The sequence below is a fragment of the Malania oleifera genome, chromosome 2 (assembly GCF_029873635.1).
Source record: "Malania oleifera isolate guangnan ecotype guangnan chromosome 2, ASM2987363v1, whole genome shotgun sequence".
Classification (NCBI taxonomy): Eukaryota; Viridiplantae; Streptophyta; class Magnoliopsida; order Santalales; family Ximeniaceae; genus Malania; species Malania oleifera.
Genome location: NC_080418.1, coordinates 144,124,859 through 144,149,989, shown reverse-complemented (window position 1 = coordinate 144,149,989; position 25,131 = coordinate 144,124,859). Strand labels below are relative to the sequence as shown.

The 25,131-nt window shown below is 37.7% G+C and overlaps 2 protein-coding genes across 2 annotated transcripts in view; both read right to left on the bottom strand.

Moving 5' to 3' along the window:
- Positions 1-331: 331 nt before the first annotated feature.
- Positions 332-1,644, bottom strand: LOC131147924 (extensin-like). Its single transcript, XM_058097580.1, has one exon. It carries the CDS (start codon positions 1,539-1,541, stop codon positions 897-899), a length of 645 nt encoding a protein of 214 aa, XP_057953563.1. The 5' UTR covers positions 1,542-1,644; the 3' UTR covers positions 332-896.
- A 4,564-nt stretch (positions 1,645-6,208) lies between these two features.
- LOC131147922 (xanthine dehydrogenase 1-like) overlaps positions 6,209-25,131 on the bottom strand; it is a 44,584-nt gene continuing 25,661 nt past the window's right edge. The window contains exons 10-14 of the mRNA XM_058097578.1: positions 24,660-24,821; positions 23,852-23,986; positions 19,309-19,545; positions 17,402-17,575; positions 6,209-6,636 (exon numbers count right to left, since the gene is read on the bottom strand). Of these exons, the coding sequence (XP_057953561.1) occupies positions 6,394-6,636; positions 17,402-17,575; positions 19,309-19,545; positions 23,852-23,986; positions 24,660-24,821 (951 nt within the window). The 3' untranslated portion in view covers positions 6,209-6,393. The remainder of the gene's footprint in view (positions 6,637-17,401; positions 17,576-19,308; positions 19,546-23,851; positions 23,987-24,659; positions 24,822-25,131) is intronic.

The following is a 25,131-nucleotide window of genomic DNA, read 5'->3' as shown; positions in this document are numbered from 1 at the left end:
TGTTTTCTTGCCGTTACTTAAATCTAACTACTTTGGAGAGCTGGACTATGAACTCATTCCCTCCCTCTTGCAGAGTTAAATCCCAAACCCACGAGTATTTAAATCAATCAAAGAAGGTTCATCTCTTGTTTAATTTTCTGAATCAATGAGAGGATATAAATCGGAGATGGTTCATTTCTTGTTCCCCCTCCCCTCCCCCCCCCCCACCCCACCCCTCATTCTCTAAATTTCTTTGATTTTAATATTTGACCTAGTTTTTTTAATGTGTTAATGCTAATTGCCTTTGTTGAGTATGTGGCAAGAGAGGTCTCAATAACTAATAGAGCAGCAATTGAACTTTTCAATTCTAAATCTTCTTATTTCAAAATATTGCAACATACAATAAAAGGCCAAGTAAACAAATACAATCCACTGAAAAAAAACAAACAATTTTATGCATACAAACACATGAGAATAGAATCAAATTTCCACAACGGCTAGCCAATTGCAAAGCATCTTGCCATCTCGAGCACCCTTCTAGCTGAACTGCTAGCCGTCTTTCTTGTGATTAAAATTTATTCTTATTGGCCTATGAGAGCTAAATAGAAATAGTTTTTGGTTTACAAAACACTGGGAGGTGGAGGGCTATAATGGTGTAGACACAGATGTGAATGCAAAGCTGGCTGTGGCATTGATCTTTAATAGTATGGAGGAGGAGGTGGTGATTTGTAGTAGTAGGGTGGTGATGGTGATGGGGGTGGTGGGGATTTGTAGTAGTAAGGAGGGGGAGGTGATGGTGATGGTGGGGGAGGAGATTTGTAGTAGTATGGTGGAAGAGTTGATGGAGAAAGCGGAGGCAGTGACTTGTAATAGTATGGAGGTGGGGGAGAAGGTGATGGTGGGGGAGGGGATTTATACTAATCATGAGGTGGGGGTGCAGGAGATGGAGGTGGTGGAGACTTGTAGTAATAAGGTGGGGGAGGCGAAGGAGAAGGAGGTGGTGGTGACTTGTAGTAGTAGGGTGGAGGAGGTGATGGTGAAGGCGGAGGTGGTGATTTATAATAGTATGGTGGTGGTGGTGAGGGAGAGGGTGGTGGTGGGGATTTGTAGTAGTATGGAGGAGGTGGTGACGGAGATGGTGGTGGTGGGGACTTGTAGTAGTAAGGGGGTGGGGGTGATGGAGATGGTGGAGGCGGTGATTTATAGTAATATGGAGGAGGAGGTGATGGAGATGGTGGTGGTGGGGACTTGTAGTAGTAAGGGGGTGGGGGTGATGGAGATGGTGGGGGCGGTGATTTATAGTAATATGGGGGAGGAGGTGAAGGTGATGGGGGTGGTGGAGACTTGTAATAGTATGGAGGTGGTGGAGATGGGGATGGTGGCGGAGGGGACTTATAGTAGTAAGGAGGAGGTGGAGGAGACTTGTAGTAGTATGGTGCTGGCGCGTAAGACTCGTCAGGAGGTGGTGGTGGAGATGAAGGTTTATAGTCGTCAGCAGCTACATATCTGGCCATAAAGCATATTGCCAAGGCAAAAACCAGGTGAGGCCCATACTTGGCCATTTCCGGCAACTCAAACTGGTTGCCAGAAGGTTTTCTCAGCTGCTGGAGAACACTGCTGTGGAATGACTCGTATAGCTCAGATAACAACTAATTGTGAATACCCAACAAGGGAAGGACTTCATTTATATAGTGATCCCTGCAATCTGCAAAGCATTTTTTTAAGAATGACGGAAGCTTCTGGCGTAACTACTACAATTCCAGCAGTACGTTAAAGTCTCCCATTTTACTAATATCTTTAATATATAATTGCACATTGGGATCACATCTCTCTCTCTGGATATGCAGGTATAAAAAATTTGAAATGGTCATGATGAATTGAGGAAGAACATTTCTGTTTTCGATCAGGTGAAGGGAAGGTACATTATGGGTAGGTAGCCTTGGAAATTTTCTATTAAGCCTTGTTTTTTTAGGCTATGTATTAGAAAGTCAATTTACTGGCCAGACAATAGTTGGTACATCATAGTCGGTTGAGCTCAGTCCAACCAAAGCCATATATAAAAAATTATAAAGTCAAGCCCACATGCCAATCCAGTGCAGGTATTATATTATTGGCTAGGGAGCTGCTTTGCTTCCCAAGTTGCATTTATCCTGTTGATGATGTGAAAATTTCTTCTACTGCTCTAGCTAACGAAGATCAATGCAATGGAATTTCACTGTAAAAGAAAAAAATTTGAACCTACACGCAAGATACAAACTCATGTCGGCTGAAATTGCCACCGGATCTTCACAGTTGCTTATGAGAAATTTTGAGTTCATAAAGTATCAAACAGTGCCAGTGTAGTTTAATCTTGACTTTTCAATTGAACATGACATATGTAGAAAGTTAACGTGCCAGTAAAGCTAAGGTGATTGATTAGAAACATTCAATGAAATACTAGTTTATCATTTCAGTTCTTATTAGATTTTGGGGTTCAGAAGGGGCCTAATGCCCTCATTAAGAATGGGTGCAGTGCATGTTTCTGTGTTTTACGAATGATTCAGATATCATATTCTCATACCAAATACCATTTTTATGATCGTGCCAAAACAAAGGGTACTTTTCTTGTCTTAAAATTTCAACCGAAAGGCAAAAAAATCAAACGACATGTATAATGTCATAAAACTTCAAATAATTTTGTTTGTTTGCTTGTTTGTAGCTTTTTTTTTCTCCGTTAATTGAAGATCGCTCGAACTACCAATCGCCCCACTATCTGTGAGTCTGATTCGGCTCGAACTTCTGTCATGTCAAGCTTCCTGACCTGCTTTGTACCAGCCGGTATTTTGTGTACTTCGGGGCGCTCACGTGCTCGCTCTAATGCCGTGCCCGGGTCACAACGATTGAAACTTTTAGTTTGCATGCACAATCGGACAAGCTGCTTACTGTGGCCACCTACCGCCTTCCCTTAAGGCTGCCGTCATGCATTCTTGTTACACAATTGGAAGTAGATCATCTTCGACTTCATACCCTTTTTCAATCGTCTTTTTTTTTTTTCGTTAATTGAAGATCTGTTCTAAATCTTTGGAATGTTCCTTAGTAGATCAACCTCATAATTGAAATAATTTTTGTCTATTCAGAGAAACAGATAGCACTTTGGATGTTTGAGGTTAATTATTCACTTAATGTTGATTTAAGAAAGTTATGAAAGCTTATGAACGGGAAAAAAGTTATGAACGTAGTACTAATTGAAAAGCAATGTCATTAAAATCTCGATGTATAAGATTCTACCCAATATGAAAATTACAAAATTATTAGATTTTTGCTAAAATCTTGATGTAAATATTAGAATTTCAACAGATTATGTGTCAAAATTTTGAAGTGTACTTTCAAATGGTAACACCAGATTTTGGGGATATAAAATTGTGAGGATTAGGTGGAATTTGGATTGAACCTCTAACACCATCCCCCCAAAATTTACCAGTGTTTCATTTTTAATCTTAATCCATCCTATAAGTTTTTCTCTTCAAATTAAAAGAAAAAGAGATATAGCAACAAAAGGAAAGGGATATTTCCTCTTAATTTGTAGAGTCAAAAAAAAAAAATGAAGAAAAGTCGTAGATACTCTATTCAAATTATGTCTTTTTCTATTTATTTTTCTCCCAATTTGAAGAGATTAATTATGGCAGGGAGAAAAAAATTGTATGCGTTCTACTTTTCTTTTCTAGTTTACATTGTGATTTCTTTCTAAGGAATGTATACAATACACACACATATGTGTTTTAGTCCTTTCTTTTTTAAGAGATTTTAATAATATTATTAAAATTCCCGTGATTTCTTTGTATTAACACACGAAGACTACTCATATTTTCATAATATATAAGAAGATATTTATTAAAATATTATAATTCCACGCTATTGTTTTATATTTTATAATATAAAATTTGATATGATATTGCAAACATGTTATCATATTTCAAAATTATAATACAATGTTACTAATATGGCCTTATAAAATGTCATTTAACCTTTGAAAAGAAAAGGTTACTCTAGAAAAGTATAATTGTTTTAAAATTAGAAAAAACTAGTGATTTAAAAAATATTCTTTATTTTGAAAGAAAGTCAAAACCTTTACTTTAATGTTCATAAATTTCAATTTGTGTAGATAAAATTGTAAGAATTTGGAAAAAAGTTAATGCAAAATTGTCTTAAATTTTATAAAATTTTACAAAATTTCAAACCAAAAACTTGAATTCTAGCTTCTAAATTCAATGCAGAGACTTTATCATCCCTGACAATTTTATTAGAATGGAAGCATTCCCACAATCCCAATTCTCAATTTGTGAGGTAATTGCCCTCCAAAAGGACATGCATAACCCACGCCACCCCTAATCCCTCCAACTCTAATTCTCTACTGATGTACCCAAATGTATCAACCACCATGAATCAATGGGGGATCAATGCCCAAGGATCACCACCAAAGTCAATTGGCTAGCAATTGGTGTCAATCTTATAATGGTCAGAGTGATCCACGCCAATAGGACAATAATCGAAGCGATTCACGCTTGCACCATAATTCGCCCATAAAAGGTGAATTACCCTCAAGTCAAACTCTTTCACTATAAATAGGAACTCGGAGAAGTGGTTAAGGTATTTCATTCTAAACTCATCTTTACTGTTGTGTACAACCTCTTTAGAGCAATCCCTTACTTAAGCATCGGAGTGATCTCCCGGGATACACCCCGAGTCCTCCAAGCCACTTTCACTTTCTTCTTTTTCAGGCGATCGAGATCGAAAGGCTCGTCGGAGATCCATCAACATTTTATCCCGCAACATCTACCAATATTGAAAACCAAACCCTGAACCTCCAATGTGGAATATGGGAGATGTAACACTAATCTTGTGTTAAATGAACTGAAATATATATATATATATATATATATATATATATATATATATATATATATATATATTGAAATAAAAGTTTGAATGTCCCCTTACGTTCCAAATGTGCAACTAAGGCCAAGTCAAAAGATCAAACTAGTAAGATTCAAGGATTGGGCAAATGAACATGAGGAGGTACTTGAGTCCTCCTAAAATGAGTGGACAAATGAACTAGACGATGTGTTCGTGTCCTCCCAAAATGGGTTTGGTCCAGAAACAGTAATACAAGCTCAACATCTTTGGCTAATGTGTTGGGGAAGACAAGGGGATGGAGGTTAAGACTCAGTCAATTTTTTTAATTTCTTGCATAGGATTGGGATTGGATTCTAGTAGGGTTTAAGCAATCAAAGATTGTGTACCTTCTAGACAGGTTGAATGCCAAACCAGCCGTACATGGGGCCATCTTGAGATGAATTTCCATAGTTTAGGTTCAGAATTGAATTGACAAAAATAATGCCAAACCTAGGTTAGCTGGTATTTGTGTTGAAAACCCAACCAGATCTTTCCCCACCAATCCCCTCCTCTTTCAATTTTTTTTTTTTTTTTTGCCTTTTGGTGGTGCGTGGGAGAGGGGGTTGTGGTTGACAAATCTCTGCCTGGCATAAATACTTATTTCTCGAGAGCTATGGTTGGTAAATGAAAAATGGATGGAAAGGAAAAACAACTATAATGGGAAAGAAAAGAAAAAAATCCATGAACAATAGAAAAGTGCGACGAGAAAGTTCTTGATTGCCCAATTTGAGTAGCTGTCATTTTCCCATTCTCCACTTTCAGCAAGATCAATTTTGGAAGGGAGAATTATTTTCCTTCCCTTTTCTTTCTTTTATTTGTTTTGCACTAAATCAATTGAAGGGAAAGAAAAGAAAAAGATCGTTTCAATAGGATGAACAATAGAGAAGTGCCCGAGAATGTAATTGATTGCCCAATTTGAGTAGCTGTCATTTCCTTTCTCCCACTTTCAGCAAGATCAAGGGAGAATTATTTTCCTTCCATTTTATTTCTTTTATTTGTTTTGCACTATATCAATTGGAGAAAAAGAATTTTCACCCATGTTTCCCTATATTTTCTTCCCTGTTCCCCTTTTTCGAAACACAGTAATAAAAGTTCTTAAATAAAATCAACAAATTCTTGTAACAAAAACAAATGAATAGAAATTACAAGCCAAAATATAACTCTAAACTTTAGTCCCCTGCGCACCAAATCAAAGCTATTAACCAATCTCAATTGGATTTGAGATCAACTTAGGGCTTGTACCAGCATAGGCCCGACCCTAGTAGCCCTAATATCGAGAAAAAATTTCCCCTACAAATTTTCTGGAGAAGCATATTTCTTTATTTTTTATCTACAATTTGTTACAAATGTTCTCCCCCTATTTGTGAGATACGAGATTACAACTTTTTACAGCAGTTGCTAATACAGAATGAACAATTGGCAACAATGATAATGGAATGAAATAACAAGATAATTACAGATGAAATAACAGCTACAAGTGCGTTAAACACTCAACTTGGGGCGGAAATGAGAACCAACAAATGGCATGGTAAATTGATCGATACAAGCCATTCGGATCCGTTCAGGAGTTGCCGGGCTATCAAGAGGGAACCAATCGTTGAACCCCTCCTCTGCTCTTGCAGCTATAATTGCGTCTTTGATGGCAAAGAAGACTGCAGAAGCCAGAAAGAATGGAGGCTCACCTACAGCTTTAGATGAATGAATGGCCTTCACATTTGGAGCAACCTATCCATTAACACAAACCTTAGGCCACAGAATAATATAGTCTAAACTTAAATGGAAGACTTTGATGTTATATGTAAGTCAACTGAAAATAACAAAGACAAAACTCATTGAATCAAACTAATTCTTGAAAAACAAAACTATTAGAATTTGTAGGCCCCTTTATAGGGGAGAAATAAAATAAAACTTTATGTTGTGGAAAAAAAAATCAGTAGGAATACGCATACAAGCACACAACAATTGAGAAATAGAAAAGAAAAGGGAGAATACAATAGAAATAGAATTTACATGGCAATGTGCCTGCATTCGTAGAGCCCCTGCAAAATCTCTACTATATTGCAGGACAAAATTGTTTTAAGGTTTTAAGCTTCAACTACAATGTATAAATATAGCTCCACATGAAAACTATATTTATCATGTACAATATAATAAATATAGCCCCAAAATACCCCCATACAGTTATACGTCAACACGAACACTACGTCGTAAGTCAAAATACAATACAATACCCAAGCCTCAGTCCCTCCATATGCAAAGCCTTCTCATCTTTGGACTTCAAGCAGAACACCCTTAGAATATGAGCCTGAACTCAATCTCCACTTAGGTGAATATTCAACCCCTAGGAGGATTTCTAACATGTACCTCCAATTCAACAACTTGCAACCTGGATGTACCTCCACATGCTCACGTGAAACCATAAATCCCCAATTTGAACAACTACCGACCTAGCAAGTTCTCAGTAGTGCAAAAAATTCTCCACAGAAACCCTGATATCCCGCCTTAACAAGATGAATCTTCATATCTAGTGATACCTCACTACAATTTGCTTTTCCCTAGCATGATAGATCCAATTAATTCCCAAGTAAATGTGAGAGTAAATTACAGATATCCTCCTTGCTCGATAGACCTAAGCTGATCAAATTCACCCACTTCTTTTGCATCGATGAAGTCATCCGCATATAATAACAAAATAAATGAACCATCAAACATAACTCTGAAGTAAACACAGCAGTCAAACAACATAAAAATTTGATTCTCATCATGCACAAGTTGAAGTGTGCGTACCACTACATTGGTGACTATTTCAAACCATACAGTTACTTTCTCAAACCTGCAAACATAATTCTTCCTAAGCTCTTTAAAATCCTTGAGCTCGTCACTATAAATCTACTGCTATAAGTCAATGAAGAAAACTGTTTTAACATCTTGCTCTAATTCCATGCCAAATTTGAGCTAGCATGCTCAAGTATGTCAAAACAACTTGAGAAAACACCGATCATAGTTAACCATTCCCTTTGAGAGCACCGCTCTGCCACTAGATTGGCCTAGAACAATAACTCCTCCATCTGAAGCCTCATCTTTCCTTCTAAATATCCAATTACACCGTAACACATTTCTCTAGGAAGTTCCACCAGTTCCCATATTTGATTTTATTTAAAGACTCCAGTGTCCACCTCTTCCATCCATCTGCATCCAGATGGGGACACGGAGAGGCAAAGAAAAAATCATATCCTCAAAGCCACATCTTTTAGGTGCTTGTGTGACATGTCTCCATCTATCTATTATTACATTATGCTCATCTGATTGTTCTTGTTCTTGCTATACACCTAAAGGCACTTCAGTTGTTGCTCTTGCAACCTAGTGAACTCCACCCGCAACCCTCATCCGCTCGCCTTGCTACCTCATTCATCCTCCCTATCATTTACTACGGATCCCTTGTCAAACACTGTTCTTTCCCATCACCATTTCTTATCTCCAATTTGAACCCTTTAAACCATTTTTTCATAGCCAATGAGAATACAACAACAACAAACCAAGTTATAAGTCACACTACATGGGGTCAGCTGCATGAGTCCTTTTCCGCTAATTTTACGCGATCGTGGGCAATTTCCTCTGACCATTTAAAAGTTGTTACATATTTACTATCTCATTCCAAGTTATTTTAGGTCTAACCTTACTCCCTACCTTTCTACTGCCACTAAGGGTAACTAGCTCACTCCTTACTAGTGTACTATTTGGCTTATGTTACAAACGCCAAACCATCTGAGCCACCCTTCCCTTATTTTGTCTTCTATCGGTGATATGCGAAACTTATTGCGAATATGTTCATTCTTTAATTTATCTTTTAACGTTATACCACTCATACACCATAGCATGCTTATTTTAGAAACTTTTACTTGGATATATTGTTTCTTGGTTGCCAAACATTGTGGTCCTCATAACGTAGCTGGTCTTATAGCTTTTTAGTAAAACTTTACTCTAAATTTTAAAGGTATTCTATGATCACAAAACATGCCTTAAACATTTCTCCATTTTATCCACCTTTCTCTAACTCTATGCATAACACCTTCTTCAATTTCGCTTTTAGCTTGCATACTACATCCAAGGTATAAAAAAATAGTAATGCTATTAATTTCTTGATCATCAAGTTTAATCTTTCCTCCAATATTCCTCTTATCCCATTGAGATTACATTTCATATATGTCTTATTTCTATTTATCCTAAAACCTCTAGATTATAAAGCTTCTCTCCATACTTATATTCTACTTCACTTCTAGTTTCATCAATCAAGAAAATATCATCTACATCTCCATTTTAGCCACCTTACTCTAACTCTATATAACATCTTCGATTTCTCTTTCAACTTGCATATTACATTCAAGGTATCAAAATCTAGTAATGCTATTAATTTCTTGATCACGAAGTTCAATCTCTCCTCCAATATTCCTCTTACCACTAAAATTATATTTCATATATGTCTTATTTCTATTTATCCTAAAACCCCTAGATTCTAAAGCTTCTCTCCATAATTATAACTTAGATTCTACTCCACCACTAGTTTCATCAATCAAGAAAATATCATCTACTAACATATACCATGGAACCTCATTTTGGATACTCCTAGTAAGTTCATGCATCAATAGCGCAAATAGATAAGGACTCAAAGTAGGTCCTTGATGTACATTTAATGTGATTAGAAATTCCTCAGACTCTCCATCTGCAGTCTTAACACTTGTCATTACTCTATCATACATATCTTAAATGACATCAGTATAAGCACTCCCATTTTCTCTAAAACCCACTATAGGACTTCCCTAGGTACCCTACATAGGCTTTCTCTAAGTAGATAAAAAACATATACAAGTCCATATTCTTTTCCTTGAACTGTTCTATTGATCTTCTTAAAAGATATATAGCTTCTATAATTGGTCTCCCAATCATAAAACCAAATTGATTTTCTAATACCCTTATTTCTAACCTTAATCTTTGTTCAACTACCCTTTCCTATAGCTTCATATTGTATGATGCATAAGTTTAATTCCACAATAGTTATTACAATTTTGAATATCTCCTTTACTTTTGTACTAGTCATGGGCATGCATCATATGTGTGCTCCACAACTTTTTAGTGATAATTGTAACAAAATAAATTAATAAACAAATAATCTTTCAAAAAATAATAAAGAAAATACCACAAAGAGGCCATATAATGAATTTTTTCTCAAACCAGCAGTGAATTCAAAATTTTTCCCAAAAAGATTCATGCATTACGCTCCAGCCATAATCCCCACAATACTACAAACACACCATATTTCCATAATGCTGCCCTATCTTTCCTCCTTCCAAAACCAACAAACGGAGTACCTAACAATTCCTCCACCAATATAGGACAAACCCAACTCTCACCCAGAACACAAATTACTTGTTCCAAATCCTCCAAAAAAAATCACAATGCAAAAAAATGAGTTGCTGCCTCAGAATTCTTATACCAGAGCACACAAACATCTAAAGAAAAAGCCTTCAAAGATCTCCTGATCTGCAACAAGTTATTGGTATTGATTTTTATTGAACATAGTGTATAGTTTTTAGTCCCACATCGGAATATTGGGATAACTTCACTCTCTTGTATAGCTATATATACATCTCAAAGTGGTAAGCTAAGTACACCAAGTGATATTCACTTCCTCTTGTATAGTTCTCTCTCTTTTACTTTCTTCTTGGTATGAGAGCAAGGTTGGGTTCCTTGTTTAAGGTCTGAATTCTCAATTGAGTCATATGCTCTGCACTCGCCACGTGTGTGGAACTTGTGCATCATAAAGCTTTATTAGTAGTAGGTTGAGTCGTATGCTCTGTACTTGCCACTTTTAGTGGATCTTGTACATCAGAAAACTCAAATCTACTATTTTTTTGGTGCCTTCGACGGCTTTTCCGATGACTTCAGCAGTTTTCCCGGCCATTTTCCTGGTGACTCTGACAACTTTCCCGGTGCCTTCCGACGACTTGTGACAATTTTTGCTTATGACTCTGGAGGCTTTCGGCGACTTTCTTGGTGCCTTCCGGTGACTCCGTAGGCTTTCGTCGACTTTCTTTGCTTTTCCGCGTTGATACTTTTGCAGCCTATTCCTCTTCTTTACAATGGCTACCAAGGACGGTGATATGCCTACCAAGGACAATAAATCCACCTCTTCTTCTTTGAACCTTCCATACCTTGATTTATCTCTGGCTCAAACTACTCCTGTTCAGAAGGTCACCAGCATTTTTCTGAATGGCGACAACTTTCATGCCTAGTTACAGTCCCTTCGCTTATATCTTGGGGGCCATGGCAAGAGTGAGTGGTTGTTAGGATTGGAGTTTCGCCCTACTAATACTGATCCGGCCTACCGACAATGGTTCATTGACAACTGTGTCATCATGGATTGGATATTTGCTTCTATGGAAGACCACCTCTACAGGATGTTCATGTTTCACAATACCGTTCATAGCCTTTGGTCAGCCTTGACCAAAATGTTCGCCCACACAAGGTGTGAGGCTCAGATTTTTTAGCTTTATCGGGAGCTCCACCAGCCGACCTAGGCTTCTTTGGGTTTATCTGTGATTGACTTCTTTGGCTACCTCCAGTCTCAGTGGGAGGAGCTCGCCTAGTATGAGCCTCTTTCTGAGTTTCCTACCAAGGCAACAGCTATTGAGGCAAAGTGCCATAATCATCGGCATACCTATCAGTTCTTAATGGGTTTAAAACCTGAATTTGAATCACTCCAGACTTAGATTTTGAAGACATCCCCGGTGCCCCCTTTGTACGAGGCATTTGCAATGATTGATGGTGATGATCGGCGACGACATCTTCCCCTGGATTCGCTTCTTTTAGTGTGCTCGAGCAGGTTGCCCTTGCAGCCCCTACTGGTGCTAGGTCTGTTGACCGCAAGACTCGATTCTACCAGCACTGCCAACGGAATAATCACACCATTGAGTGCTGCTACATTCTCCACCCTGAGCTGCAGGAGCATTACATCAAATAGGCCTCTCATGGTTGTGGCCATGGCAAAGGTCGGGGACCTTCTAACATTGGAGTTGTTGCAAAATCTCTTCTTGCACCTCCAATTTCTCTTACTCGTGCACCTGCTGCTACTCCATATTTCTCTCAACTCCAGGCTCAACTTACTCAGCTTCAGTTTCCAATTAGCCTCCTTGCCTCTATTGCACCGATTGCATCCTCCTCTACAGCCACCTTTGCTGCAGGTAACCCTACTGCCCTTTTAAGTAAGTCTAGCACGCCCGGTGGCACACCCGTTTGGATACTAGACTCAGGGGCGAACACCCATTTGACTCATGAGACATCTTTCATTACATCCCCTATCCCTTCGTTGGTTCGTACTGTCTGCATTGCCGATGGTACCTCTCGTTCCATTCATACCCAAGGCATTGCCTGTTTATCCTCAACTCTATCTTTATTCTCTGTTTATTATTTCCACAATTTTCCTATAACTTGTTATACGTTAGCTGTATTGCCAAACAATATAATTGTGCTGCGGTTTTCTTACCCAACTCTTGTCACTTGCGGGACCTAAGTTCGAGGAAGATTTTTGGAAGGGGCTTTGAAAAGGACGGGCTCTACTACTTTGGCGATCCGCCTTCCTGTCCTACATCATCTTCTGGCTTTCAGGCATTTGTTTTGCCTAATGATGTTTCCTCTGTTTTCTCTTTAAAAACCTTGGATCTGTGGCATGCGTGTTTGGTACATACAAATTTTAAATATTTGTGTTGGCTGTTTCCATAATAAAGCTTGCAATTTAATTTTCAGTGTGCTACTTGCGAATTATCTAAGCATGTTCATTCATCTTATCCGCCTCATATGCATCGTTCTCTTGCAGCTTTTGATATTGTTCATTGTGATGTCTAGAGTCCCTCCCCTGTCTCCTCACTCATTCAGCATTGATATTATGTCACCTTTATTGACGATTACTCTTGTTGTACCTTGGTCTACCTCATGAAAAATAAATCCGAAGTTTTCACTCATTTTCAGGCTTTTCTACGAATTATTAAGACTCAATACAATACTGTGGTTCATATTTTGAGGTCTGACAATGACTGTGAGTACCTCAGTAATGAGTTTCGTGCTGAGTTGTGTCAACAGGGTATTCTCCAAGAGTTGACATGTCCCTACACTCCTGAATAGAATGGTGTGGCTGAACGCAAATATTGCCACATCATGTCTATTGTTCGTTGTCTTCTTCAGGGAATGCAAGTCCCCAAATCTTATTGGCCTTACGTCGTTCTCACTGTAGCCTATCTTCTCAATCGTAACTTGAGTCGTGCATTGCAGAATTTTGCTCCACTTCATCTTTTGCATCCTGACAGGTCCCTTTTCTCACTTCTTCCTAGAGTGTTTAGATGCACCTGCTTTGTTCATGACCGGAGTACTTCTCAGACCAAGCTTGATGATAAGGCCATCCAATGCATTTTTCTAGGGTATTCCTCTATGTCTAAGGGATATCGTTGTTATGATCCTGTTGGTCGGCAAACTTATCACTCTCTCAATGTCACGTTCCATGAGTTTACCCCCTTCTACACTAATTACTCTCCTTCCATATCTCCGCCAGTGCCATCTCCACTTCCTCGACTTGAGCCTATCTTTCTCCCATCCATACCAGTGCACTCTTCTCCGGTGTCGTCTTCATCTTCTGAGCCTCCTACCTCTGCCCCCACTAGGCAGGCCCATATCTCTCTCATTCCATAGGTTTACACTCGCCAACCGCACCATTTGGAGCCTCTGCCAACATCCTCACCGAGCTCAAGTATGTCTCCTATAGTCCCTAATCCCCCTGCTCCCTCCTCACGGTTGATGCTATTATCATATCTCGCTCAATTCATGAGGCCCTCTAGGATCCCAAATAGGTTGCAGCCATGTGTACTGAGATGGAAGCTCTACAGCAGCAGTATAATTGGGATCTTGTTCCCCTTCCTTCAGGCGCACGCACGGTGGGTTGTAAATGGGTGTTCACAGTTAAGCACCTTGCAGATGGTACTGTTGATAGGTATAAAGCCCGCTTCATGGCCAAGGGTTTTACGCAGATTCCAGGTTAGGATTTTCATGCTACATTTGCTCCTGTGGCGAAGCTTACTACTGTTCGCCTCCTGATCTCTTTGGCGGCTTCCTTCACTTGGCCTTTATATCAACTTGATGTCAAGAACGCCTTCTTGAATGGTGATCTTACTAATACTATTTACATGGATCCCCCTCCCGATTTTTCTGCTCAAGGGGAGTATTTTGGAAAGGTGTGTAAATTGCGCAAGTCCTTATATGGGCTTAAGCAATCACCTCGTGCATGGTTCAGAAGATTCAGTGATGTGATTCTCTCAATGGGATTTATTCAGTGCCAGTCAGACCACACTTGCTTTATTAGGTGTCTCTCCCATGGTCCTTGCACCATTATCTCTGTCTATGTGGATAATATTATTGTTATAGGTAATGACTTGTCTAGAATTGCTCAGATTAGAAAGGACTTGGGGGGACACCTTTGACATCAAGGATCTAGGACCCCTCAAGTGTTTCTTGGGCATTGAGATAGCACGCTCTCACAAGGGCATTTCCCTCTCTCAACGGAAATATGCCCTAGATCTCCTTATGGACACTGGTATGTTGGGATGCCAGCCTGCTTCTACGCCCCTGGATCCTAATATTTTCCCTTCTGTAGAGTCTGGTGATCTATTGATAGACCCTTCAATGTATCAGAGACTTGTTGGTCGCCTCATCTATTTGACCAACATTAGACCTAATTTGGCCTATGCAGTGTGCCTAGTAAGTCAGTTCATGCATTCTCCCCGGACTTCACATCTTGATGCCGTCTATCACATCTTACGGTATGTGAAGACCTCACCTTTACTGGGATTATTCTATTCATTTGGAATACAACCAAGTCTTTCCACGTTTACTGATGCTGACTATGTTGGGTCCAAAAGTGATAGACGATCTACCTCAGGTATTTGTACCTTCAAGGGTGATCATCTTCTTTCTTGGATGAGTAAGAAGCAGGTGGTGGTTTCACGTTCTTCTGCTGAGGCTGAGTACCGCGCTGTAGCACAAGGTACCTATGAGATCCTGTGGCTACGCACTCTCCTATTTGAGATTGGCTTTCCTATGACAGACTCTTCTTTGTTGTTTTGTGACAACAAGTCTGCTATATCTCTCTCTTCTGATTCAGTTCTGCATGAGAGGACCAAGCATATTGAGGCAGATATTCATTTCATCAAGGAAAAAGTTCATTCTGGGATTATCTCTCCCCACTTTATCTCTTCCAAAGGCCAGGTTGTTGATGTCTTCACCGAGCCTGTTGGCCTAGGTTTATTACTGACTGCCCTCTCCAAGCTTCGACTTGTCAACATCTTCGTTTCAACTTGAGGAGGAGTATTGAACATAGTGTATAAATTTTAGTCCCACATCGAAATGTTAGGATAACTTCACTCTCTTGTATAGCTATATATACATCTCAAAGTTGTTAGCTAAGTACACTAAGTGATATTCACTTCTTCTTGTATAGTTCTCTCTCTTTGACTTTCTTCTATTTTATTAAGCACAACAAACCAAAGAAAAGCCTTAATTTTTGGGGGTACTTTAGCCATCCAAAAGAAAGAATAAAAAGAAGCAAAGAATTGGAACAGGTTAAGAACTCATAGCATGGAGAGGAATAAGAAAGGAGGGGTTCGGGTCAACAAGAGAAAATAATCAAGAACTCAGAGAACGATTTACAAGAATAAACCCCTGAATGATCCAAAGACAAAAAACAAACATCTCTTCCAGAATAAAGATGTCAATTATTCAAGAAGGTCAAAACAAGGGGTTCCACCCACTCCCTATCACTAAGAGGTCTCCTAAAATGGAGATTCCAAGAAGCCAAAGGACTACTCAAATTGCCAGCAAGAAAGAAATAACACTATTCTGCACTGGGCTCAAATGAAAGAGATGAGGAAATGATGGGGTGAGGACACCATTCTCCAACCATGGGTCTTTCCAAAAATGAATCCAAGAACGCATCCCCACCTTAAATTTAGTGCGAGGAGTGAATAAGGGATAAATCTGAGAGATAGATCTCCATGGACTCTCCAAAAAACATCTTAAACTAGCATTGATATCTCAACCATTCTCACTCAACCCAAACTTACTTCTAATTACTCTATGCCAAGAGGAAGAAAAGTTCTTTCTTCTATTGGTCCTGGAGTTGGTCAAGGTACTGCTGCAGGCCAAGCTGTAGAGGGTACTGCAAGACAGCCTGAAGCAGAGGGAAATCTTCTAGGGGAAATGCCATAACCATTTAAGTATAAGAGTCGTATTTTTAGACACCAACTTACCAAGACCCAGCCTCCTTCATATTTAGACCTGCAAAACTCTTCCAACTCACTAAATAATCCCTGACCCCTAACACCAGACCACAAGAAATTTCTCATTATTCTCTCGATCTTGCTAGGAATGCACACTAGAATCTTAGAATAGACAAGTAATACAATGGGATTCTAGACAGACAAGCTTGAATAAGAGTGATTCTATTCCCAAGAGAGAAAAGAGCCCCCTTCCTGCCATCTCATTGCTTCCTCACAATTTCCACTACCAGATTCCAAAAATCTACAGATCTAGGATTACCCCCCAAAGGGACCCCTAGACAAGTCAAAGCCTAATTCAATAAACTGCGCTCAATAGGCACATTAATGGCTGCTAAACCACTCTTCCCCATAAATTTTAAGCCCATTCACCCTCTCAAAAATTTGGAGAATACCCAAAATTCTCCTGAAAGGACTGATCATGTTAATAAAATGCCATCATCAGCAAATTGAAGATAGAAATCACTACTCTCTCTTTCCCCGTTGCTATCCAGCCCTTTCACCAACCTCCTCTCCGCTGCCCCATCCACCATCCTACTTAAAACATCAGCTACTAGGACGAACAAAAAAGAGGGACAGAGAGCCTCCTTGTCTAATACCTCTCAAGGCACTAAACCAAGACTTGGATTCACCATTCACAATTACGGAGAACCACACATTAGACAAAGAACCACTAATCCACCAGTACCATCACTCACCAAATCCTTTTCTCACAAAGATTTTATCCAAGAAACTCATCTAACTCTTTAACATGTTCTCAAGATCCAATTTGAAAACCCCTTTCCGTTCTCTTATGGACATCTTCCACCACCTCATTAGCCACCAAACCAGCATCCAATATACCTTCCCCCCCCCCCCCCCCCAAAAAAAAAATGGTTGACATGCACACACAAATACGCTATGAGCTGTAGCATTGGACTCAGCCTATTAGCTAATACTTTATTGATAATCACATAACAGCTATTTATATTTTTGGCTTTATCCAATTTCTTATGTTCTAATTTTATGTCTTGGGAAATTGGACTGATGAATCCATCTCCAACAGCTCCACTTGTTTCAGATTTTTATCTAAAATACCATAATTTTCCATGGTGTGCAAATTGGAAGTAAGGTGTTACCTTCAGAAGTGAAATGCTGAATTTGAAGGGAACATCATTGATAGAAGGAATTTTGTAACTTCCGGGTCCACATGTGTACAGGCAACCAGGTGGAATCCACTTATGAGTTGCATCGCCCCATTTTAATTCTTCCAAGGCCACCCAGCCCAAACCTTGAATAAATGCTCCTTCAATCTGCATTTCCATTAGATTAGAGATAAATTCTTCCAAAGGTGCAATTTCCCATGAGGTAACAATAATAAAGAAAGGCTTGTGTCTGGAGTGTAGAGTATGACATTCATGCACAAGAAGAGGAGAGCGAGAGAGAGAGAGAGAGAGAGAGAGAGAGAGAGAGAGAGAGAGAAAGAGAGAAGAAGAAGAAGGAAAAATTTTAGAATAGTTGCATAAACATCAAATTAAAGCGTTGAGAGAAAATGATATAAAAAGTAATCCACCGACAATAACAAAAAAAGAACTACATTTATTGGAACAACTATCCTGAAAAAGAGATTTCTAGTTAGACTGAAGATCAGGCATAGGTTCCAAAGTCTACAAGATAACAGAGTCTACTACCCTTGCTTATGATTCTAAATGACGTAAATATTTATGAGATATAAAAAATTAACAGGATTTATGCAAACTATATAGACCTTAAATATGTTAAGAAATACAAAATCGCTAATCTAATTCTGTTAGGTGAAGGCCAGTGACCATGTGCAAACCAATAACAAGAGTTTATCACATTTTAGCAACATGCAAAAGCAAAGCACAAGCATTAACAGGTATTGAGTCCATTGATAGTTCTTTACATATGAAGTCTTTATTACAGTTATGTCGAACAGTTTCCCTTGAATATGATACGATGGAGTGCTTAATTAATAATCTCTATTGGTCAATCACTAGAGGTCAGTCCACTCTTTGCCTTGTTAGTGGCAATACTGGTTATTAATTATTGTTATCTAGGTGCCATTATTATTGTCTATTTCCACCATGCACCCTGCATTGTATGATATGGAATTTAATGGATAAAATCCACATTTTTTTTTGGCATTATCTTTGATGAAAATAAAGCAGCAAATTGTATCATTTTCACAACCGGAAGCAAAAAAAATTCAGTATGAACAAAAAATTTATTAATTTGGGGCTCAATTGAATAATGCAACAAAGATATTGAATCCATAATTCTTCGGTAGCAGCACAAAACAATGCATGGAGAACATCAACACAAAATGCAGGCATTTGCATCCTCTGATTTAAACTTGAATCCAAAATCTAATAGCCAATAAGAAGAGGCAACTCAACTCATGCACATCAGAAACCAAATATTCTTAGAAGTTAAAGTGCAACAATTTTCAATCGAAAATAAAAGAGTTAAAAAAAAAAATCAATTTAGAACCCAAACAAACAAAGATGTTCCCACACATATTTATACTGAGATTAGGGAGTTCATTAAAACTGGAGTAAGAAAAAATCTACTTTCTTTACATGCCAATTGAACTTAAACAACACATGAATCATCTGGAGGAAATGAATCCATTCTTGTGAAACAATTGTGAATGAACAGGTGTCTCCGCCCATTTATGGGCAAGTTTCTCATTAATGCCTTTCAGATTTGAGTATATGTTTAAACATACTCCTGTATTACCTGAATGCACACAATTTCTATTGTATTTTGGATTCCAAAGGGACAAGTAAGAGCTGCTATTCTAATCAGTACAAAGATTTTGTTTGTAATCTCTGTAAATCCTTAATTACAAGCTAAGTGGTATCAGTTATCACAATACCTTTTAGATTTGAGTATAATAGAATTTTTGAATTTTTATTAAAAATCTTATTTTTCTATACTTATAGCTCAACAAGTTTAACAAAGCTGAAAATGATGAGGAAAAGGGAAAGATGAGAAATTAGCAAAAGAGGAGGGCAGAAACCTGTCCAACATCAATGGCTGGATTAAGAGAATATCCAAGATCCAGGAAAACATTCGCTGTCCTTGTGTGGAAATCTCCAGTCAATGTGTCAATTTCAACTTCAGCAAATGCAGCTCCATAGGTGAAGTATCTAAATGGGTTCCCTTTACCAGTCTTCCAGTCGAAGCCAATATCGGGTGTAATGTAAAATCCATGAGCAGAAAGGTCAATACGCTCCACATAACAAGCACTCACCAGCTGGTAATGATTGAAACCAAGCACATCACTCTCAATCATTAGGATTCTTCCATAGTCCATACAACATTTTTCATAATAACTGAAGACTCTTTTAAAATAAATATGAGAAATCAGAATTAAGAGAAGGTAACATGCCAAGCAATACACCTTTACCTTGCACTAAAACAACACTAAATATCAGACTGAATTTTGTCCACCTTCTACTTGAAAAACTAATCATATTATAGTGACATTATGCCCAAATGTTTCTTTTAGGAAATTCTGTCTAAATTATTATTTTCCTTAGTTAAACAGTTTTTATAAATATTTTTTTAGTTTACAAAATATGTTTTGATGATCATCCTGTCTTATTTAAAGGTGTATCCTCATCCATTAGTCCCAAGTGATCCATCAAGAGCTCAAAGAGTTAATATCTTGAGTTGATCTCATGCGCATGCATGCACACCCATGCATACACACACAGAGGCAATAATTAGATCTTAGGAAGCACTGACACTCCAAGAACCTCATCCAACATGGCCTGCACTTGTCCGACATCTCTCAGGAATTAAATTTAACAAATTAAATTTTCTGACACGCCACAGACACTTCCTAACACAACCCAACACGTTTTTGGAAACAGCCCTAATGCTTCCTGAGATGGCCTGACATGTCTTTTGTGTTGTTTCTTGAAATTTTTTGCTTGACTACTACTTGTTCTTGGACCAATGTTCTTCATGCTCCTCATTGCTAGTTGCCAGTTGTTTTTTGTTTATTATGCATTTTTTCTATCATTATTGATACTTATATGATTATATTATAAATATGGTGGTACTTTTATAAATGTGTAGTATTAAATTATGAAATATAAATGCAGGCAATGAATGGCGCTGAAATTTGTTTGCAGAATGTATATTAATAATGCCAATAATTCATTGTAAATTTGGCTTCTCTTTGGGCTTATAGTGCAAGATGATTTAAGGGATGCTCTTGTCAAGATGTCAACAGAGACTAGGTGATTTTATTAAATTGATGTTGTTTTTGCATTTCTTTGTTTTCATGAGCGAGGACTTCTTGTTCTCCTTTATTGTATTTGTTTCTCCTTTCTAATTCAATATTCTTTTTCTATAGAAAGAAAATAATTCATTGCAATTTACCTTATCACAATATTTTAAGCCTAAAAGGAAAAAGCTAGTACTAAATTTGCCTTAGTATGTCCTTTATCAAAAGGAAAACCTTCTTTGCTTGTAGGTTTAGATAATGTATCTATTTTTGAGGAGGGGGGATCGGGTGAAATCTTGTTTGGTAATATAAGTGGAAGGGTGGGATTCTTCCTACTCCCATTGAAAAGAATAGTGATGAGGATATTGGCAGGAATGAAGTTTGATTGAATGGAGCTAAAAGAAAAGTGAATAAAGGTTAGAATGAATGAGCAAAGCTTCAAAGCTCAATTAATTGGGGTTTTATTAATTAGGGTTCGATAGTTCCGTTTTGCTTTTTTTTTTTTATTATCTTTCTAGTTTTCTTATTTTTTTTTGTTTTTTCTGCTTTGAGGATTTCTTGTCCTCTCCTAAATTGTAGTTTTCTCTATTCTCTTTCTTAAAAATTTATTTGCAATCAAAAAGCGTCAATTGATGTGTCCCCACTATATCATATGATTCCTTTTTTTAAAATTCCGTACAATGTATCGGTTTTGTGTCATGTCTATGTCACGTGAAGATTAGATCTTGTGAGCAGTTAGATTACCACTTTACCTAAAAGCTAAAGTTATTTTTGGGCCAACAATGTGTATCAAGCCTTAACACTCCCCCGCACGTGCAGCCCAACAGCACTTGGGAAGATAAATAAGACCCATTATAGGGGTACAATAATTTTTAAACGCCACATAATAAACGCAAGCAATGCGACTAGAAACAAAACCTTCTGGTAACAAGCTCTGATACCATGTTAGATTACCAATTTCCCTAAATGCTTGAGTTATATATTGTGGGCCAACAACTTATATCAAGCTTTAACATGAGCAAATCATCATCTCTGTTATCCCAAATCATAATAAACTGCACTGCTATAAGGCTATGACAATGTGGCAATATCATTGCTTTCTCCCTCTCTCTCTCTCTCTCTCTCTTATGCACACACACACACACACTTAAAGAAATGAAGCAATTTATGATAGAAGTTCTCTAAATTCTACACTTAGCCTATATGTTCAAAAATATATAGGATGAATAGGCCACATTGCATTCATCAGCTTTGACAGTGGATTAAAACACATGTGAGCCATGCGTGCAAAGAGAACGACTAAGTCTTCACTAAGTGGGGTTAGCTACATGAATCTTTTTCTACCAATTCACATGATCAAGGGCATTTTCCTTGGCTGATGTTACAGCTATTAAATCCTTCCTCACTATCACATTCCATGTTATTTTAGGTCTAGCACTACCTCTTCTACTACTAGTAACTATAACTAGCTGACTCCTCACTAGTGCCCTACTTGGCCTGCATCTCAAATGCCCAAACCATATACTTCCATTATCCCGTATTTCCAAACTTCAATCGGGATATTATCCAATCTTATAGATTTCCCATTTTCATTTTTTTAAAGTCATCTTAACTTCAGTGACACTAATTATGCAAACAAATCTCATATATTTAGTCTTTTGCTCATTTGTCACTTCTAAGTTCAAGCCTTCAATTTGGTTTTCATTAAATAGTTTATTAAAGTATCTTCACCACCTCTCTTTTACATCTTCTTCTTTATCAAGACATTATCATTCTCATCCTATATACATCTTACATTGCCTAAATCTTTGCACTTTCTTTCTCTAATTCTAGCAAGTTTATATGTCTCTTTAGCCTTCCTTTTTTTATCTAGTCTAGCATATAAATTATTGAAAGCTCTATGTTTAGCTTCACTAATGGTGGGATTCCATTTCCGTATATTTTGTGATAGGGAAGCAGAGGAGCTTTCTTATTTGTTGGTGGTGTTGGAGGCTTTTGTTTGAATAGAAGGGACAGTGTGTCATGGGTTTATTCTTGCAAGTATTTTTTGACCATTTGATTAGACCTAATCTGTCTTTCCTGCTCCATAGAAGTATTTGAAAAGCCAAAGTTCCCACCAAAATTAAGGCTTTTATTTGGTTGGTTGTTCTTTAATAGAGTTGACACTGACAATCTACTGCAAAGAAGGAGATCTTCTAGGCATTATATCTCCATATGTGTGTTCCTCATGTGCTGATAGTTCAGAAACAGTTCCTCACTCTTTTTTGCGTTATGCTTTTGCTTTGAGAATTTGGAATATGATTTTTGGTTTATTTGGAGAACACTGGATTTGTCCAGATTCGGTGGAGGATTTGCAGTCTTATCCTTTTGCAGGGTTTGGTAGGAATAAGGATGCCTCTGCATTGTGAGGATGTGCAGTTCTTAATGTGCTGTGAGGAACTGGGATGGAACAGAATGCTCGCATTTTACTGGTTAAAACAATTGACTTCTTATTTGTAAAGGAATATGATTCACTAGTTGGCCACACTTTAGTCTTTTGCCACTAGTTGCTTTCAAAAAGTGTGATTGTTAAGCATTGTCCTTTTTTAATTTTTTTTAATTTTTTTTAATTTTTTTTTCATAGGAGGAGCTCTTCTACTTATTGTACATTTGCTCTTTCCTGATGAAATTCTTCTTTTCTCATCCAGAGAGAGAGAGAGAGAGAGAGAGAGAGACTAAGCAAGTTTTTTTTTTTTTAACTTCAAGAACTTATCCAGCCATAAGCTCTTTTTTTTTTGTTTTTGAAATGTACACAGACCACTGCCATTCTTCATGACAACATACAATTCTACCCATCTCTTGGAATTACATAATTAGCGTTAGAATACCACTTTATCTAAAAGCTTAAGCTATTAGGTTGTGTGCCAACAATGTATATCAAGCCTTAATACTCCACCACATGTGCAGCCCAACAGCATGTGAGAAGTTACACATACAATAAATGACACCCATTACAAGGAATTCAATAATTTTAAACTACACAAAATAAACACAGGCAACGAGACTATAACCCAAGAACCCCTGGTGACAAGCTCTGATACCATATTAGATTATCACTTTACCTAAAATCTTAAGCTATTAGTTTGTGGACCAACAATGTCTATCAAGCCTTAACAATTAGTACCACATCATTACAAATCATATGTGTGACTAACACAGCCAAACAATGGGATTTACATAGAATATAACACGCATTTTAAATATTACAATTTTGTTCCGATTCCTATTGTCTCAAGTGAAAAATAAATGAAGTTTTTGTATTTAAAAATTATAGAGAAACAAATACCTCTGCGAAGGACCTAAAATTGCATTTTGAGGCAATAGGTTCCATCCGTGCTTTTATTTGCTCACAAGCATCTAAAACAGCAGCTCCATACATATCAGAACTAGCAGAAGCTGCTGTGGGTGAAGCATTAGGAACCTGATTTGGCATCAAATAAAAGTACAGCAATACATCAGAAGGAACCTGAAGAAACTCACTGACTATCCACAAAAGGATACTCAAAAATTAAACAGAAAGATAGACATTGCCAATTAATTTAAAAGAATAATTCAATTCCATAATTTCTGAAAAAATATACTACAATATATATTCTATGGCAGAAAGAACATAAAGCTCCAGTTGATAGGAGTAAGTCAGATCCTCTCCTAAAAATATTAAGATTGTTATTGCGAAACCAGTCATAGGGTTCTACTGGGTCCTGTAAAGTCATCCATCATTCATTGGCAGTACTCCTGCAGCAAGCACAAAATTTTATTGGTACAGATTCAAGTACCAATAAGACATCAATTTAACAATGTCGCTTCTCTCCCATTGCACATAAGAGCTGCAGAACTTGTCTAAAATTAATCAGTATTTCAAACTGCACTCACTAGAAAGGGTTCAACCCCAGGAGCCTCATCCACCAGTTAATTATCCTCCATCTCTCAGTTTAGCCCATTCTCCAGGATAGACAGGGTTAAGTCAATACCATGCCCTCCAGCCATTACATGCTACTTTTCTATGTTTAACAGGACAGTTCATGTGAGATTTATGCCATCAGTTGATATAAATTTTTCATTGAAAATCATATTATTTGGTATCTTCTTATTACCTTGTCTGTACTAGTCTCTGATACAAATACAGAACTGAGAGGAATATTGAAGGAAGAGGCAGCAATCTGAGCGACTTTTGTATGTAGACCTTGCCCCATCTCAACACCCCCATGTGTAACTAAAACAGTCCCGTCTGTATAGACTTGAACAAGGGCACCTGCCTACAGCATCAACAAAATAAACACATTCAAGATTGTAATAAAGAAGAGAAGAAAAGGTAAAAACATTTTTTTAAAAAAGTTGAATCATATCCAAAATTCACTAGTAGACGAGCAAGGTGGCAAATATTTCTCTAATTAAATACAAAACCCAAGACAAATATTAAAAAGTAACCAAAAAATACTGGTATAGAAATCTCTATTTCTAAAAGAGCAAGGATGTAATAAAATGCATCATCATTAAGTAATGCACAACAAAAAATGGAATACTAAAATCACATATTGTGCAAAATTATTATGCCGATGCAGGATT

Excerpts from the sequence above, each read along its gene's own strand:
- LOC131147924 (XM_058097580.1), bottom strand. The coding sequence starts at position 1,541 with ATGGCCAAGTATGGGCCTCACCTGGTTTTTGCCTTGGCAATATGCTTT.